This window comes from Dermacentor albipictus, chromosome 4 (assembly GCF_038994185.2).
Source record: "Dermacentor albipictus isolate Rhodes 1998 colony chromosome 4, USDA_Dalb.pri_finalv2, whole genome shotgun sequence".
NCBI classification, from domain to species: Eukaryota; Metazoa; Arthropoda; class Arachnida; order Ixodida; family Ixodidae; genus Dermacentor; species Dermacentor albipictus.
Genome location: NC_091824.1, coordinates 42,999,263 through 43,016,473, shown reverse-complemented (window position 1 = coordinate 43,016,473; position 17,211 = coordinate 42,999,263). Strand labels below are relative to the sequence as shown.

Sequence of the window (17,211 nt, the reverse complement as noted above, 5' to 3'; positions counted from 1 at the left end):
GCCTACAGAGCAGAATCCCGCGCCGGTGCTTCGCCTTGGCTATGACAAAAAGGCAAGCCTTTTCGTGTTTTCATTCAGGCAGAGCTCCCGACGGTTAAGCGGAACAGTTGAGTTTGCGGTTAGCGATACTTGGAGCTGGTGCACGGAATGACCATTAAGCGTGAACGACAAGTTGTAGGCCTTGCTGGTGAGCGTTATTGCTAATGAAAGTAAACCGAAGTCTGCTCGTCACGTAGCATGCGTCCACAAAAACGTAAACGACGACGACTCGTCGCCGAAAGTGTTCTTGCAGCGCACCTACCTTTACGAGCTGGTGTTGCAGGTGTCATTCGTAACGAATTCATTTGAGCCTCCTGAGCTCTAAACTGCGTGCGGGCTGTTATGCGGGGCAAAGCGCAAATTATTTCCGTTCATATGGCGAGGAAAATAAGGTGCTTAATTATTCTTGTATTTTGTAACAAAATTTTGATCGTTCTCACTAGTTTTTTTTTTACTGTTTTCTTTTCTAAGGGAGCGCCAACAATCCGATGGCCTCGCACAAGTGAAACAGGTCTGGTACCAGGTAGCTGCAGTTGGTGGGACTAATTTCTTGGAATGCAGGCGCGGTTGTTGTCTTGTACCAATGGGGTCCTGATGATGCAGCTTTAAGTAGGGATGGTAATTTTACGTGCCCTGTCATGGTTTGTGCAACTGTAAAACACCTGCATCTGTCATGCTCGCCCTGTTATACGGGCTTTGACTGCACATGTAGTTGAACATTATAACTACTGTAGTACCTCATTTTCCAATGAGTGCAGGTTTAGCATCATATGCTGCTTGTTCGAGTGCTGTAGGCTTTTGTTCTGAATGTTGTACTCTTAAGTGGTTGCACGATACACTTGGCCTGGTGTATTTTCTATTTCATTTTGAGAGGACTTTATATCTTCGCAAAAGTGATGGCATGGTAAAGAACTACAGCCCTTCTTACTATAACATCTATTTTGTTTTCAGTGTGCAGGTGGTGAAGGGCAGGCGTCTGCTAACCAGGCAGTGAAACGACCTCGCCAGTTGGTTGCCAAGCGCGGCCAAACCAGTAGAGACCATTACAAACAAGACCAAACTGAAAGTGCAGATGACAGTGTTCTGCGTGCTTTAATAATATATGGCACCAACACAGTGCTGTAAATTCCTTCACAGGTTACGTGCCAAAAAGCTCACAGGTGTTCTAGAATATAGCGCGCGGTTTGTACAAACCTAATAGCGTACCTACCCGATGTATTCGCTTCTGCAGTCTGCACAGCACTCAGTGTGTCCATTGTGGACTTGCACGAGGTCTTGAAGTTTGATTGAATCCAGACAGCGAAAATGACAGGTTAGAAAAAACGTGAAACACGCCTTCCGCCCAACTAAAAAGCCCAAGTTTCGCTTTCGCGCCGGGTCGCATCTCCCGGCGTGGCAGCCCAGGCCTGCTACTTCGCGGCGCTTGGGATAGATGGCGCGACCGGCGCTCATCAATATGGCGGCGCCCTTTGAATTCACGGTGTTCTGGTGTATAGGCACCGGGCGCGGGATGAGTTTGGACCGGTGGCGCCTTCATGCGGCGGCGCAACGAATGGACTGGCACGTGACGACCGGGCTGGGTTCAGCAGGCGCTGCCGCCTGCTACGTTGACCTAATAGGTTCCGTCGTTTTTGGGTGTTTTGCGTTGTCTAAGTACCGCGTTACACCAAATCTGATCAAGCATGTTGCGTTTTTGGGTGCTCGAACAGTTACTGAAACATGACTCAAGCTGGTTAGGCCATTCACTTCAATCGCTTTTCATCTCAGCCTCAGCAAACGGAACGGCGGAAGGCCTGGATACGCGCGGTCTGTAGGCAACAGAGAGGGCTAAACAGTTGAAGCGCGATACCCAAAGCGCATGGTTGCTGGCGCTTGTCTCGAAGTGCTGGCCACGTCGCAGTAACCTCTGTAGAGGGTGGCTCCACTCCAAAACGCCAGAGTGTGCAGATTATTCAAGAACATTCGAAAAGTACTCATGAGAGACCGGAGTATCATAACCGCTTGCCGGTCTTCTTCGGGCAATAATTTTTGCACCGCCTGTAAGCGCTGGGAACATCGAGCTGATGCATCGAGTGAAAGCGAGAACCTTCTTGACGCATTGAGACTGCATTTGGTCCCACGGTGATGCCCTTAAGCTCGCGTGTGGCGCAAAAAAAGGTAAAAAAATAAAAGGCCGTTTCAGCCGCGCGCTCCAAGTAAAGCGTGTCAGTCAATGAGCACTGCACATTTCCGGCGCTACTTTGCTATGGTCTAGTAGTTCTAACATTAATAAAGGAGCCGTTCATACGTAAGAGTTTCGTCTCCCATGGCAATTTTTCCTGTCGTCACCTCTGCTGCTGTAACGACTACGGAGCTTGGGCTATGAAGGCGAACAAAGAGGATTGTAGCCGCTATTTTGTCATCTATTCAGGGCATCGGTCTTCCTTTTAGGGCATATTTGCCTTCCTCGCGCTTCTCAACTCTAGTTGCGTCCGGCACATGACTTTTGCTGCGCATCAACGGCGAATGCAAGCGCACCGGTGCGTTCACACTTGCTACCACCGGCGGCCCTCGTCGCGGAAAGCTGCGTAAAATGGACTATGTCTGAAGATTATAGCTAGTTTCTAAGACATTAAGAATGATGAAGCATTGCAAAGATACAATAATTACAATGGACAGAGAACGACAACTTACCCGCACATGTCCGATCGGCGAAGCAGCTCAAGAAACAAAAAAGGGGAGACGTAAGGCTCCTTTTATTTGTGTGCCTAATTTTATAACGCAGCTCTTGGGCGCCAGTTCCTGCGTTAAGCGTCGGCGTAACCGAGCCAACGAGCACAGCTAAGGATCGAAGACGAAAGCGGAGCGCAGTGTTGCGTGAAAGGCTGCGACAGCGGAGACAGCTCACTGAAGAAAGCGCAAGATGAGGGTGCAGCGGAACCACGAGGTGGAAAGCCGAGGAGGAGGACATGGCGAAAGCGTGAGAAGAAAAGCGTAGTGCCGCGCAAGACGGGCTGTGCGGCGACGACCGCCACAAAACGGCGCCAGAATAGCGCGCCGTCGTCTCTTCACCATCGGCATGTGGAGAGTGCGTTCACCGGTGCCATATCGTGAAACAAAGCGCTGCATGAGTTGGGGTCTGTCTGCAGCGACTGATCTGAATCGCGCTCAGGCGCGCACCCACGCGCTGCCTCTCGCGATCTCCCGATTAGCGTGGCAGACGTGCCGCACTTCACTCCGTTTGCAATGTGCCGCAACGAGACAGATTTTCCGCGCCGGCCACTATTTCGCGGAATGAAAACACGTATATCTTTTCCATTAGGGAGTATCGTATTCGCCGGCAATTTTTTTACTCCTGAAAGAAACGGTGCGACCTAGTCCGAACCCGAAGGCAGTACAATGTCTCGCAGCGACATCGTAGCATTCTGCTATAAGGAAATGACTGGGGAGTGAGGGCAGCCGACGCCGACGGCGGGGTTGCAGTTTTACACAGCGCCCAAAAGCGTTAGCTGTCCCGAGGCGAGAATGAGCCAAACTGACACGCTCTCGCTTGTGACGCAAGGAAGAAAGTCATTACGTCTGGTGGCCGAATGGAAGCTTGAGCGCACACAAGTGCTCTAGCTCGTGCTGTGGGGGACGCGACGTATATGTGCCAGCCGTGTAAAAAAAAGATTAACACTGTCGAACGCCTTAATAACAAAGTGCTTGGGGCCTCCGAAATCCTTCGCTATAAAGGTCACTTCATTGCAAAGGTCACGCAGCGCACCGCTCACTCAAGAACAGGGACATAGCTATTCCTTCGTGGCACAGGTCTTTCCGTTATAGAGGTGTTCGTTGTGGAGGTTCTCGAATGTAGCTGGCGGAGAGCAGCATGCGTACAAATTTAACAGTCGCGCTGCTGCGTTTGTGGCGTCAGGAGCCTACCCAACCATACGTGTGGATAACGTCCACGCTGCACGGTCGTTGGAGCCGAATAATACGCGCGTAAACCTACATGTTATCTCTCACGACCACGGCAGTGATACTGGCAATTTTCGCAGTCTTCTTGTCAAGTACCTCGTCCTTGTATGATCAACGAGAAAATCAGCGAGCCATCGTAAACCGCTTCGGTAGCAGCGAAAGACTGTTAGCTCAATATCTCCCATGTAAAGCCCTTAAAGAGCACAGGCGCCATGTTGAAGGTCATATGCAGCAAGGACGCGCTTTTTGAGAGCTTAAAAAAACCGCAATATCGACGCCGACCCTCATCTGCAAGAAAAATCGCATTACGTGAATGTCACCGTGTATAGGTGTGGTGTAGCCGTAATACTTGCAGTGACCCAATTTTACGTAAAAAAAGGCTCACTGAAGAACGGTAGATGACCGTTGGCTCCTGGGCACATACCCACTGGCCCCATGGATACCGGCCTCATGGATACGGCCCCATGGATACATACCCAGTTGTATGTATTTTACGCATTTTTCATACCTCGTCGGCGAATTTTTTTCGTGCTCTTCCCCTACTTACACGATTATAAGTACGCGACAATGTTCACATGCTCAACCTTTCGTGGTCTTATCCGCCTTATCTAATCAGCCTTATCCACCTTTCATGGCCTTTACAAGAAATACACCAGGCAAGGACATTTTCGGTCACGAGATGCCTTTATGTCATGAATACTGACACGGAAGCACGTACACGTCCTTCCCGTATCCCGCCAGAAAGCGTCTTGTGATTTTAAACAATGAGTAGAAAAAAAAAAGATGTGCTTCTTTTCTGTTATTTCACTTGTTGGGATGCGGTTCTGTACATGTACTGTAATTAGGTGTAATGCATATAGGCGCAATTTGAAGGCCTAATTGAACAGTCTGCTTTGTGTAGGTGTGTCAATTTTCGCCCTTCTTTTAGCAACCCAAGGCGAAACCATCTGATCCCTTACGAAAAACTGTGTTCGCAGCTGCATAGAGCGAAAAATTTTACTTGCCCGTTCGCGGCCGCATTGCCTACAGATCGAGATGCTTTCTAACCGTCTACAAAAGGCTTTCCAGCTGACTTTCTAGGCAGGCAACGCATCGCGAGGAGGACGCGTGCAGTTTCACATGTGACCCACGCTGTCCCATGAACTGCATCGAGCAGGTTTACAGCAGCTTCTATCCCATTCCGACTCCTTCCAAAAAAGCTTAAGCTGCCACCTTCCAGAGTCTTCGCAACTCGCACCGGACGCCGCTTGTCGAACCACCGGTATCTTGCTTTTAAGTGTCGAAATCGCGTGCTTCATAACCGTCCCGTCTGTCGGACGACGTGTGCGGTGATGCGATTGATTACACTGTAGTCGACGTGTTGAAAGACTTCGAGAAACTACCCGGGGTACTCCTCCTCGACAGAGAGAGGCCTGGGCGTCCTGTTGCACGCCTCGCCGTTTGTGCCAGTCTCTATACGACCGATCGCGTGGTTCCCACTCACGCCTGTTTCGAGAGGTGCATACCTGTGCGAGTGGCAGGATGCGCTCCGCGAAGAGCGCCTTGTCGTCGGCCGCGTCCGCTCCGGCTACGACGGTGCGCGGCGTGGCTACCGGCGTTGCCAGCAGCAGCTCGACGTTGACGTACGGCGCGAACGGCAAGGGCCAGTGGTGGGACGACCCGTGCGCGACCTGCAGCAGCTTGTCGACGGGTGCGGCGCGAAAGCAGGACACCCACGCCGACTGGTCCGTGCCGCTGCAGTGCAAGGCCAGCGCCAGGCTGAGGTACGGCACCGCCTGCGTGCGCGTCGCTCTCGTTGGGAAATGCCGGCGCGATACTTCGTGCACCTGGCACCGATGCCTGGAAATGAGAGTTTCGTATAGCGCCGAGACTGATTGATTAATTCGGTGATTTGGTGCTCTCGACGCCGGTGATAATGAACGGGCGATATAACATCGACGTCAAACGAGACCTCCAAAGCAATGACAGCGCTGTCGCTTCAACAGTGCCTGAGCTATCTTAAGGATCTTAGCAGCCGAAAACAAGCAATACATCTGAAGCGCAATCTTCAACTATTTGAATTTCGGGTGTTTTAAGTTGGTACTTCTGCAGCCCGAAGTTTGTTATTTGCATCCTTTTCCGTGTAGTTTAAGCGCTAAAGCGCGCTTCTCAAAACAACAATGAAAAGGCAGAAAGGTTTGTGAAGCGTCTATGTTATACTTTACCAGAGCTCAATGAGTAACTATAGTCTGGTTATGTAGCATGCAAGCAAGGGACTGCGTTCAGAAGGACCAAATGGGAGGAGACTTGTTCTTGGTTCGATTGATATAATTGATTCCACGTTTATGATAGGTGCCGTAGGCCAGCGTGAGGAATAATTTACACCAGCCCGAGTCTTCAGAATGAACGCAGCCGCTATCATTGAACACCGCTATCATTGGAGTTGACTGATGTAGGTTGAAGTGAAACCAGCGACCTGGTACACAGCAATAGGTGTATAGCCCTCACCATAATTTCAGGCGAGTGTTTTTGTCAAGGAGTTGACCCTTCACTTTTGGATTCTACATTGTAACTATTCCATCGCTCGTCTTATTGGCTCCTTGTGTTACTTACTGCGCAGTGATGTAGACAACGTTCAGACAAGATGCGGACTACATCACTCAGTGGCCTTAGATTTCAATAGAGCCAAGCACCGCGCTATCGACTGAACACAGTATTGACTCAATTATACACATTGACTCAATTGTCCTTAAAGCTTTAAGGTTAAGCTGTGCGAGACAAGTTAACCGAAGCTAATTGTAGTTTTGCTACGAGATTCTGTGCACGATCAAATGAATCTGCCCGTTCCTGTGCACTTTCTCTCGGGAAATGAGCCACATGTCGGTGTGGCCAACATTTGTATCTCCAGCCCCACTAATGTTACGCCAGCGGACGCACAAACCAGTCAGGAACTTAGCAGAGTTATTAAAATTGTGCCAGATTACTCGCTGTGGCTTCTGCGTCTTCTTACGTTGCCACGCGTGCTTTACTCATGATTAACGCCTAGTCGCTACCCTCACAACGGGGGTCCATTTTGGAAATTATTTCGTATAGAAGACGACGCGAATGACAGTTGTTTCTTGCCACTACAGTGAAGCTGCCGTTTGCTACCAGTGAAATTTTCTGGTGTTTCCTCTAGTGACATGCGGGTGGAAGTGCTGGGAATTTCTTACGCCCTTGGCACTCTTGACCCGAAGCTAAAGACTCCCACAACATGGTGACCCCAGGTTGCTTGGAAAAGCCGTCGCCTGTAAAAAATGACACCCGAGTTCAATCGCTCGAGAGTAATGTCCACCACTACGGCAGGCCAGACACGCGAGATCCAAGCTGCTTCTCTGCCATGAAATTATATGCTCTACATCCGCCATTACTGTCGTTGGTTCTATCACTGGCTAACACTGTCAGGACTAGATACAGCACGCACATGATACCTAGCACTCCCTACCTCCCCCTTGTAGGCCTCGTAACTCCTAGTGAGCATCAGCGTGAGTTCGATGACATATACATACTATGGCATAGTGAGCTATCTCAGGCGCGACCACTTCTGCTGAAATCGACAAACGTATACCGCCGAGTTAAGCCTATTTTAATGCCGTTCGCGAAGTTAAAGTTAGCTCCGGCTACTTCTTGTGTGGAGCGACGACGGCGCCATCTGCGCACGTGACACATGCACGATCGAGTAAAGGCTTTGTTCTTCTACGCAACGAAGCCAAGTTAAGGCGCGTGTTCAGTACTGTTACACATGCAGAAGTGGTATAACATGTTTTCGTTGCATGTAGTTTTAGCAAGCGAACCCTCTGCTGACCGAACGGAATGACGTTTCACATAAGAAATAAAGGAATCAGGGCAGGGTAACCGCAGAATCTGCTCCGCAAGAAATGTGTTTACTGTTTTTGTAACAGTAGAGCAGAGATAGCACAGCATTTGCTGCAAAAAACTCAATGGCCCCCCACATCTCAAGTCCACGTTCCTCAGACGGAGTAAACTTGACCTGCAGTGAAGCGACTGGAAAGTTCCTTGGTTTACTGTCATTGCATCATTGAGCAAAGGAAAGCGTTTCTTTATTTCGTATCTTTTAAAGAAGAGAAAAAGCGTCAAAAGAGAAAGAACACCGTGGTAAGGGACTTTTTTCATGATTGCACGATAGATTAAAAGCGTGCCGCTATGGGTTACAATGATATCGATACTGTGGCTCGCAAACACGCACTTATATGTTGCACCTTGAGCGTCACTTCGTGTTATACGGCGCACCAACTGCGCGCATATCACTGAAAAGCTCTCGTAAATATGGTCATCTTAAGAAATTCCCGAATATAGGAGGGCCGAGACATCGTTCGAGCGACGCACTGTCGTCGTCATTCTTGTGAAACCACTTCTTCCGGCTGAATATCTGGCTTTTACACTATTTGTAGTTTATTTAACATATTCTCTGCTTTTCATTAGTTAGTACTGCATTAAACGAAATTCCATAATATAATAAATTTTGGTGAACAATTTACTGACTCATCTCTTGGTTTTATTTCTCATAAAATCTAACTTTGCTACGGCACTCTTCTGTTTCTCGTTCTAAATTGTGGGATCGAAAAATGAACCATCACTTCGCAAACTTTGTCAATATCAACCCTTTTGCAGGTTTCTGAACAGTCGTGAACGTATCCAGCCACTGTTTTCGCGTGAGAAGTACCAGCAGATTGAAGCTAATGTTTTGTTGCCCGAAAGCGTCTGGAATTGCTCGCGGCTTAACTTGTTGTGCAGCTTGTACTGTGAGTTTGTTCCTTACCATAACGTGATCCGAGTTCAATAAAATAAAGTATTTTCTTATGTGATATTGTTTTTATAATAATGTTATATTTAGCCGATTTAAATAATTATATGCGGTTTCTTTTTCCCCATTTGAAGTACCTTTTTGCAGGATTTGTGAGATCGATGCGTATTCCCCCCTCTTCTCTTGTAATATCTAAAAGCGTTCAGAAGTTTCAGAAATCGACAGGGCGAGGATGTCCGATCCTAAAGAATTGTACTATGCCTACATATGTGGCAGTGCGCATTCCAGGATCCCGAAGAATGCATGCCCAGTCTACGTACGTCAAAAGCCTGAAAGGCCCCCTCATAAATGTGAAAGCTTTACGTAGCTTTTGACATATGCACAATTCACTAGGGAGTCTGGAATGACTGCTGGGACGTCGAAAGGCAATTCTTTAGGGCTGAAAATACCTGCATTTGCATTTTCTGAATCAAGCTTTCAGCAAATAATTTCTTTTATAAACAGGGGCAAAACTGCCTCAACAAGATGCAGTAAAAAATCAGCACCACTGAATTTACTCTAACCAGCTACAACGGAGTAAAATTAGCAGTACTGCAGTTACTCCTTTAACACAGAATAGAGTTGAAGTTTGCCATTTATTAGGCGTGTTGGTAAAATGACTTGGAAAGCGCATTTAGCGCCAATGAACAAGGACAGAAGGAAGACGACACCAAGTAGAGTTCAAGTATTCTAGTGCTACTAGCTACCCCTCTGGAAAAGGCAGAGTTGGCAGTACATAAAGTACATGTGCTCTAAATAAAAGCGTCGTATATGTGACAGTCAGCTATACTCCACCCTTAGAGTCACATATATAGCTTTAATACAACCTTCGTTCTAAGAATAAAGAAAGTGGATGTGAAAACAGCACCGTGGTAGCTCTATTGGCAAGAGCAACGTACGTGCAGTGAGAAAACACGGATTTAGATCCCACCTGCAGCAAGTTATTTTGTGCATTTTCATTTCCATTTAACTTAAACCGATTCTTTTTTTGTCTCGATTGTCCGTTGGCTTCATGTGACTGTCTAACCAAATTTGGTTCCGTCGGTTCACCTTCATGTGCGCACTCACACTTTATAATATTGTGAGTTATTCAGATTTCCTTGAATAATTTATATTACTAACTTATATTGTGGGTCTATCAATCCTTTATTTCCTCTTTGCTATCACTGCATGTTCATGGCAACGACTTTTTATCTCCAACGTGCCGCTCATCCATGAAAACCCTTTGTCTTTCTTACCTTGTGCCCCACCACGTGAACCTCACCTAATGAAGGCAAATAAAAGTATGCACCCACCCTGAAATACAACTTCAAAAGAAAACCAACCTCTCGTTTGTTTTATTCTTAAGTGTTAGTGCGTGGTCAGCATCCACTTTTCTTTGTCATGATTATCTTCGACAAGAGGAGTTTTCGCCGAGCTCTCGGTTTGGTTCACCTAAAGAGGATTCATGCGCCTATGTTTTTCTTTTACCTAATCATCATTTTCGTACCTCTTTCCTACAAAATATTGTCAATAAGAGGCAGCTCTTACCCATCTTGTAGATGAGTTTCAGTCAGGATGTACACGGAGATAGCTCGTCTTTCTAGATAACTACTGTCTTTGTAGTTATTCTCTGCATGGTATTTTAAATATGCTCCTTGCTTGTAGGGAAAAAGGAGGGGGGGGACTTGATTTGTTACTTCGTTTACCTTCTGAAGACAGAAGGTAAACGAAGTAACATCTTCTATCAGCCACCTAAAGACTTAAAGACAGCAACACTTTTCGAGAGAAGAAGACAGCGCGCTTCAATATCGGTCATCGGCGACAACTACGACAAGGAGATGCTCGAGAAGCACCACGTGGCACCAGTGCATTCTAGTGGACTCCTAGGGAACTTGGCTAAATAGTTTCGTTGGAGAATCGCTGTGAACTGTGTTTCAAGAGCAACGGCCATCTCTGCCGAGTGACGGCGCTGCTGTGCACTTTGAATAGGGTTTATATTTATTGGAGGAGCTTACGACAACGTAGGCAGATAATCGTTATGGAACATTATCAAGCACGAGGGCACAGATGGGATTTCGTGAAACGGCTTAGGGAGATATATAAGGAGAACCAACTACAAATTGCATGGGATGGCCGGAAATGCATAGAAATAGTAGAAAATCACCGTGGTCGGAAGCATGGCTGCCATCTGTGTCCATTGTTATTCACGCTTTCGGTTAAGAAAAAAGAAAGTCGACTGGAAAACAACGAATTATGATTTAATTTATCTCACAACCTTAGCATGTAGACGGTGCAATAGATGGTAGCTGGAATGATATATGTGGTTGATATAGTGCTACTAGCGGACAATGCAGGGAATTACCTGAGACTTGCGAATAAGGTGCGGCTATGACGCGACCTATCAAGGCCTTAATTTTGGCACAAATAATTCGGGAATCATAAAATTAAAAAAAGAGGCGAGTAATGACGTGGTATCAATTCGACAGCAAGTCATACCCTCGGTTAAGCAACATACGAAAGACCTACTCAATCATCCTTCAAGAAAATGTGAGCGTGAAGGGGAATGGTATATTGGGCTTACAATAAATATGAAGTGGTACGTGGAACTTGAAAAAGAGTAATAGTGATAGGCTTATAGCGTTATCGTTCGCAAATACTATTCGGTGCCCGAGATCAAAAGTATTGTCAGGGTTGGAAATGTCGGTGGGCCCATTAGCATTGAGGGCTCAGATTGAAACCCCAAAGCCCCAAATGAGGCAGTCCAATATGACATGGGTTGGGCTTCATTTGAAACCACAGAATTACAGAGCAAAATTAATTGTAAATTAAGACTGAGGGACACCGTCGAAAAAAATGGGCGGCTAAAGTTTACAAATACCTGTACCTCAAGAACGTAGACACAAAATAAAAGAACAGGCTAAATATGTTGGCAGCCACATACTAGGTACATAACAGTGCACTTAGACAGCCCGGAAGAAGCAAAATGAAAGCGAGAGAATCAGAGACGGCAAATTAGGTGCAAAGGATGGATATAAAAGAGTGTGTGGAGACTTGCAAAAAAAAAAGCTTGAAATCAGGTGAAAAAGCCTGTGCAATAACACAAAGAGCAGTGCGTTTCTATGCGAGCCATGGGCTGGCTGCATTAGGACAAAGACATACCAGTACAATTATTCTAAACAAGATGAGGCAACTGTCCGCTGCAGTGGAAGTCTGTAAACGACTCAGCGCGTTATGTAATGCCAAGGTATACAGTAGATAACGGGGGTGGGATTCAAAGCTGATGGGAGCGTTAATCAATAGGCGTAAGACGCAAAACGCACTGATGGTAAAAAAGCAGGGCACAGATCAATAGAGAAGGGTCATTACAGTCACAGGTAACAATGTAAAAATACAATGTAAAGAGACTTTGATGTGGAAAGAGTAATAAAGGAGAGATAGGCAACTTGTTGACAGCACTATATTTAGTAAAACCTGATTATATCAAGAAAGCCAGGTGGCTATTTCCTCCACGTTCAAAGGATGCCAGATCATCGTCATCATCATCATCATCATCATCATCATCATCATCATCACTACCACCAACACCACCAACACCACCACCATCAGCATCATATCGAAGTGGTGAGCCGAATTGCAGAAAATTCTGTAATAACAGGGCAAGAACGCACAGCTGCCAGGGCCATTTGATATGATATTAGATGACTGTTCCTGTATTTGTATTCGCGTGTGTACTAATATATTGGGCAGCAACTTCGAGTTAACAGAGAAGCTCGAGAACAATAAAGGACCACGTAAAGGGCGATGGAACGAAAAGTGTTAGTCGTCGCGTTAAGAGACAGGAAGAGAGTAGTGGTGGATAAGAGAGCAAACCGATATTCTACAGTTAACGTTAGGAGAAAAAATTGGGCTGGGCAGGCCATATAATGCGTAGGGGAGATAACCAATGGACAAGTGGAGCTACAGAGTGGGTGCAGTGGAAAGGGAAGCGCAGTCGAGGACGGGAGAAAGTTAGGGAGGGGGGGGGGCTGATAAAATGAGGAAACTTGCAGGCGTACGTTGGAACCAGCAAATGCAAAGAGATCGCTGGAGATGCCGAATCCTGCAGTGAACCTAACAAAAGGCTCGTGACGATAATAATGATGATGACGATGATTATTAGTTGATAGTTTATCTTATAAACTAGTGAGCATTTCCCGATACCCCCCGTAATATCCGTCTTATGAAGGCACGTCCACACCTAGCGCGCATGCAACTTCACTGTGAATTGAGAATTCATCACCGCCACCACCTACTCCACGTCCACCACCATCATCATCATCATCGCCATATTCAGGGGTATCAGATACGCAACGACAAATGGTCCAACCCACCGTATCGAAGGGCAGCAAAGATCCGTAGACTGGGCCATGGTAGAACGCTCGGCGCACAGCGTTGTTATCCATGTTGCGAGCGGCAGCGGAGAGCAGGTAGCTGCCCGTTCCGCGACCGACAAGCACGAGCTGGTTCGGGTCAGCGCCGAAGGCTTTCGCGTGGTCGCGCGCCCACTGCACTGCACTCGCAACGTCATCAACGGCGACGTCCTTGTCCAGGCCGGCGACAGACGGCGGGTGCAGAAAGCCCAGCACGCCTTGTCGGTGGTTGGGCGCCACCACCACCACGTCTCCTGCACGACATGCCGGCTGGCTGGTCGTGTTTGTGACGATTCGACGAGGGGACACTTTGTGATACTGTAAGGCTGATGTGCAATTTTTTTAGAAATGTCATAATAGAAGTGAAAACAATTTATCAAACATAAAATGCTAGTTATCTAGCTATCAGACAAGTATGATGTTGGCGGGTCCCAGACTTGGAAGAGTGTGGGTGTTGGCCCGTTGGTGAATCATGTTTTGGGAAGTTACCGCAGAGAACAGCAGTAAATCTGTTAACGCTTGCGTAGTGTTCTTTCAAAACAGTGGTTCAGATTATTTGGTTAGAAAAAGTTGGCTATTAGCTGAGGAAAACACAGCGAAAGTTTGAATTCTCCATAACGTAGTAAAACTGCAGTGATAGTACTCCAGTATGACGTCATGGATTTGAAGTGTATTAGCGCGCTTGCGCCATTTCCTGCTAAAAATGTCTCGAAGCTCGATGAGGTGAGTATTTCGCTTATTCAGAGCACATTGCAGTCACCGTTTACTGCTGGACATGCAACTAACTATAGCTTGGAGAAGACGTAGTTAAATTGATGAGGTCACGCATAGTTGATGCCCGCAACGTCTATGTGCCTTCATCGTCTGTCTTGCGCTTCTGGGTTTTTCTCATACTGACCAAGGCTGCTCACATGGGACGACTGAAAGTTCAGATAAGACTGACATTTCGAGCGTAAGTTATCCAAGCAGCTTCTCTTTAAGCCACCTAATTATGTTTTTTTTGACAATTTGGCCGGCAGACCACTCACCCTTTGCGGCCAGCATCGGCCAGTCGGGGTCGTCGTTGGAGCCCGTTTCGAACCACTTTCCGGAGACCGCCACCACCAAGGCACGTCCTCCGCTACTACCGCTGCCTCCGATTGCGGCAGCCGGCGTCCACACGTTCACGTGCAGGCAGTCCTCGGAGCCGAACACGCTGCCGTTGCTCCACTGGGCGCACGGTGGACGCGGTTCGAGGTACTCCCGCAATTCGCACGGGTTTTGGGTGCCCAGAGGCAGCGGCAACGAGAAGCGACGAATGCCCGCCGTGCTCTGGGCGAATGGGATGCCCAGGAAGCGCGCCACAGCCACGCCGTACACGGTCACCCTGCTGCCGACTAGCCGGCCCCCTTTGGTCTCAACCTGCATGCCAGGCGGCAACTTTACGGCGGGCCAACAACTCACCGGTAGCCATTGAAAATGCTCTACATAGCTGCAAATAAAGTACGACATACAGACATGTCTGAAGGAACAATATATATATATATATATATATATATATATATATATATATATATATATATATATATAATGATGTTTCTACAGTCTTGACTGCACTCTGTATCTCCACTATGCTTTGAGCAAAACATATACCGTTAAACGTTGTAAAGGGGTGGGAAGAGCGTTAGACCCCGTTCAGTACATAGGACACCGTCCTTACAGGCTCGCCAAGGGGCATCGAAATTGGGTTTTATTTAACTCGTATAGGATTATGCAACCCTGTTGAACTACTTGACTAACTCTGCTGAGGCCACACGTATAGTATGCTGCACACCACCAATGGTCTGTCGCAGGCCACCACAGAGCATCGCTAGTCTATTCCAGCTGAGGGGACGGACACAGCTGACTGTATCATGTGGCTTCATTACGGCATGAACAAAGCGCTTCAGAAGGGGAAATAGTGTTTCAATTTCTAGCCACTGGTAAATCGCTGATGTAAAAGCTTTCTCTTGTAACCCTGGTGACAAAGCAATAGTAATTAAATTTCAACGGGTAATAACACTGTTGACACTAAGTGAGCAATACAGGTCACTAAGATATCTTCGTTGCTATTGCGTAGTCATGGCTTTTGTGTTTGCGTCGGAGCTTAAACACGCCAGCTTGATTATAGGTCATGGTGGCGTCGTGAAAAGATGAGAGAACAGATGGTCCACTGTACGTGTATTTTGACGTTGTGTCTGTTTAGTTGTTTTTTTTTATTTGCTAGTCACACGCGATTGCGCATCGAGAAAAGAAACCTTTGTCACTACGCCTGGAGTTTGCTCATGAAAGGCTAGAGAATGCGTGTAAGGTTTATTTAGCGGCTTAGCTCAGCAAATTGAACGGAACTCACTCAAACTCACTGACAAAGATTTTTTTAGTAGGATTCAGTCGGGCCCAGGCTCACTAAAATTATACTCAACTGGGCTCACTCGGACTCATTGTCACCATAATTCTACTTAGCCTGGCTCACTCGGCTCAGACTCACTTTAGTTCTACTCAGGGCTAACTAGGACTACATATCACCAAAATTATACTCAGCCGGGCTAACTAGGACTCCGACTCAACAAAGTTTTACTCAACCGTGCTCACACAGACTCACAGTCATCAAATTTCTACTCGGCCTGGCTCACTCGGCTAAGAATCACTTTAGTTCTACTCAGCCGGTGTAACTAGGACTCCGGCTCACCAAAACTGTACTCAGCAGGGCCCACTCGGACTCACTCACCAGAATCAGACTGAGGCTGGTCCACTTGGACTGGTTCTCACTCTGGCTTTCTTGTGAATTAAACACATAAAACAATAAAACAAACCTTCACACGAAACTAATTATAGCAGATGAAGAGGTATCAAAAATACGAAAACATGAAAATGTACTCACAAGAGCCTCATACAAGAAAAATCCTTACTTCCTATGCCCCATTGTGCTATAAGAAATAAGTACATGCGCGACCTTGGCTGTGCTGGAAGGAAAGGTTGGTTTTAACATAAATACAGGAAAACGCAATGATATGCAAACTAAACCAGAACAGTGACCGAGAAAGATCCCACGTTGTAATGTGGCTGTATGATAACACAGGTGGCTGCTATAATCACAATCAGTATGCGTCGATTAAACTCGTGTCGGCTGAGATGGAAGCAGAGCATCAGAAACGTAACTGAACCAAAACGCGAACAAAAATCGTTATTTTTGCTCGAACCGCACCATTACAATTACTTTCCCAAATAAACAAACATTTTCTGTTCAGGCAGGCAACCAACTATGGACCTTTTTTCATGCATTGTTGACTTATTTGTAAATACACATATCTTCTCGTGATTTTAAATTTAGCAGCATCGTTAATGCAGTATTCTGCACATCGCGTAGAGGGACAGCTTATGTGCCACATTAACGCGACAATATTTTCGCCGCCTCGGATGCACGCACTCGCCAGGCTGATGCGTGCAATGTACCTGAGACAGAGGAGCAAACATTGCTTGTTCCCACTACGACTGTGGAGGGCAGGAATTGACCTCTCAGTTAGAGCCAACTAACAACAGAGCCATCAATGATTTCTTAGAATATTCAGTTAACGCAGGCCTAGGTTCAAGGCAGCGAACGTGCCCTTCAATCACGATCCTGTATATAATCGCATCCTGCTGCCTGCATGTACTCATCCTTACTCCTGAGTACCTTTTCTCCTCAATTTCCTTTTCCCTGAGGGGAATAGCACGCTAGAGCGCCTTCTAAGTTTGCTCAATATCAATTCGTCTTTTTCTCTCCCTCAAGAAAGCTTCGCTTCAGATAGATTTAAGCGTTAGTGTTGGATCATTATAATTATTTTGTAACTACGCGCGGCTTGAAGAACACACGTGCTATTTTTCTGTAAGTATTATTGCTGTTATTATTACTATTACTATTACTAATATTACCGTAACATTACGTTAAGCAAATCACGTTGAACTGGTTCGAACCGGTCGTAGCCGTCATTTTTTTCGCTGCGCAGGTTCATCAAAAATGGA

General features: G+C 46.7%; 1 protein-coding gene across 3 annotated transcripts in view; it reads right to left on the bottom strand.

Moving 5' to 3' along the window:
• LOC135907165 (neuroligin 4-like) overlaps positions 1 to 17,211 on the bottom strand; it is a 42,498-nt gene that overhangs the window by 11,598 nt on the left and 13,689 nt on the right. The window contains exons 5-7 of one of the 3 annotated variants that reach the window (XM_065438834.1): positions 14,220 to 14,592; positions 13,153 to 13,517; positions 5,484 to 5,753 (exon numbers count right to left, since the gene is read on the bottom strand). In XM_065438834.1, coding sequence (XP_065294906.1) covers positions 5,484 to 5,753; positions 13,153 to 13,517; positions 14,220 to 14,592 — 1,008 coding nt within the window. Of the gene's footprint in view, positions 1 to 5,483; positions 5,818 to 13,152; positions 13,518 to 14,219; positions 14,593 to 17,211 lie in introns of all 3 variants that reach the window. The other 2 variants (XM_065438835.1, XM_065438836.1) reach the window with 2 other exon arrangements.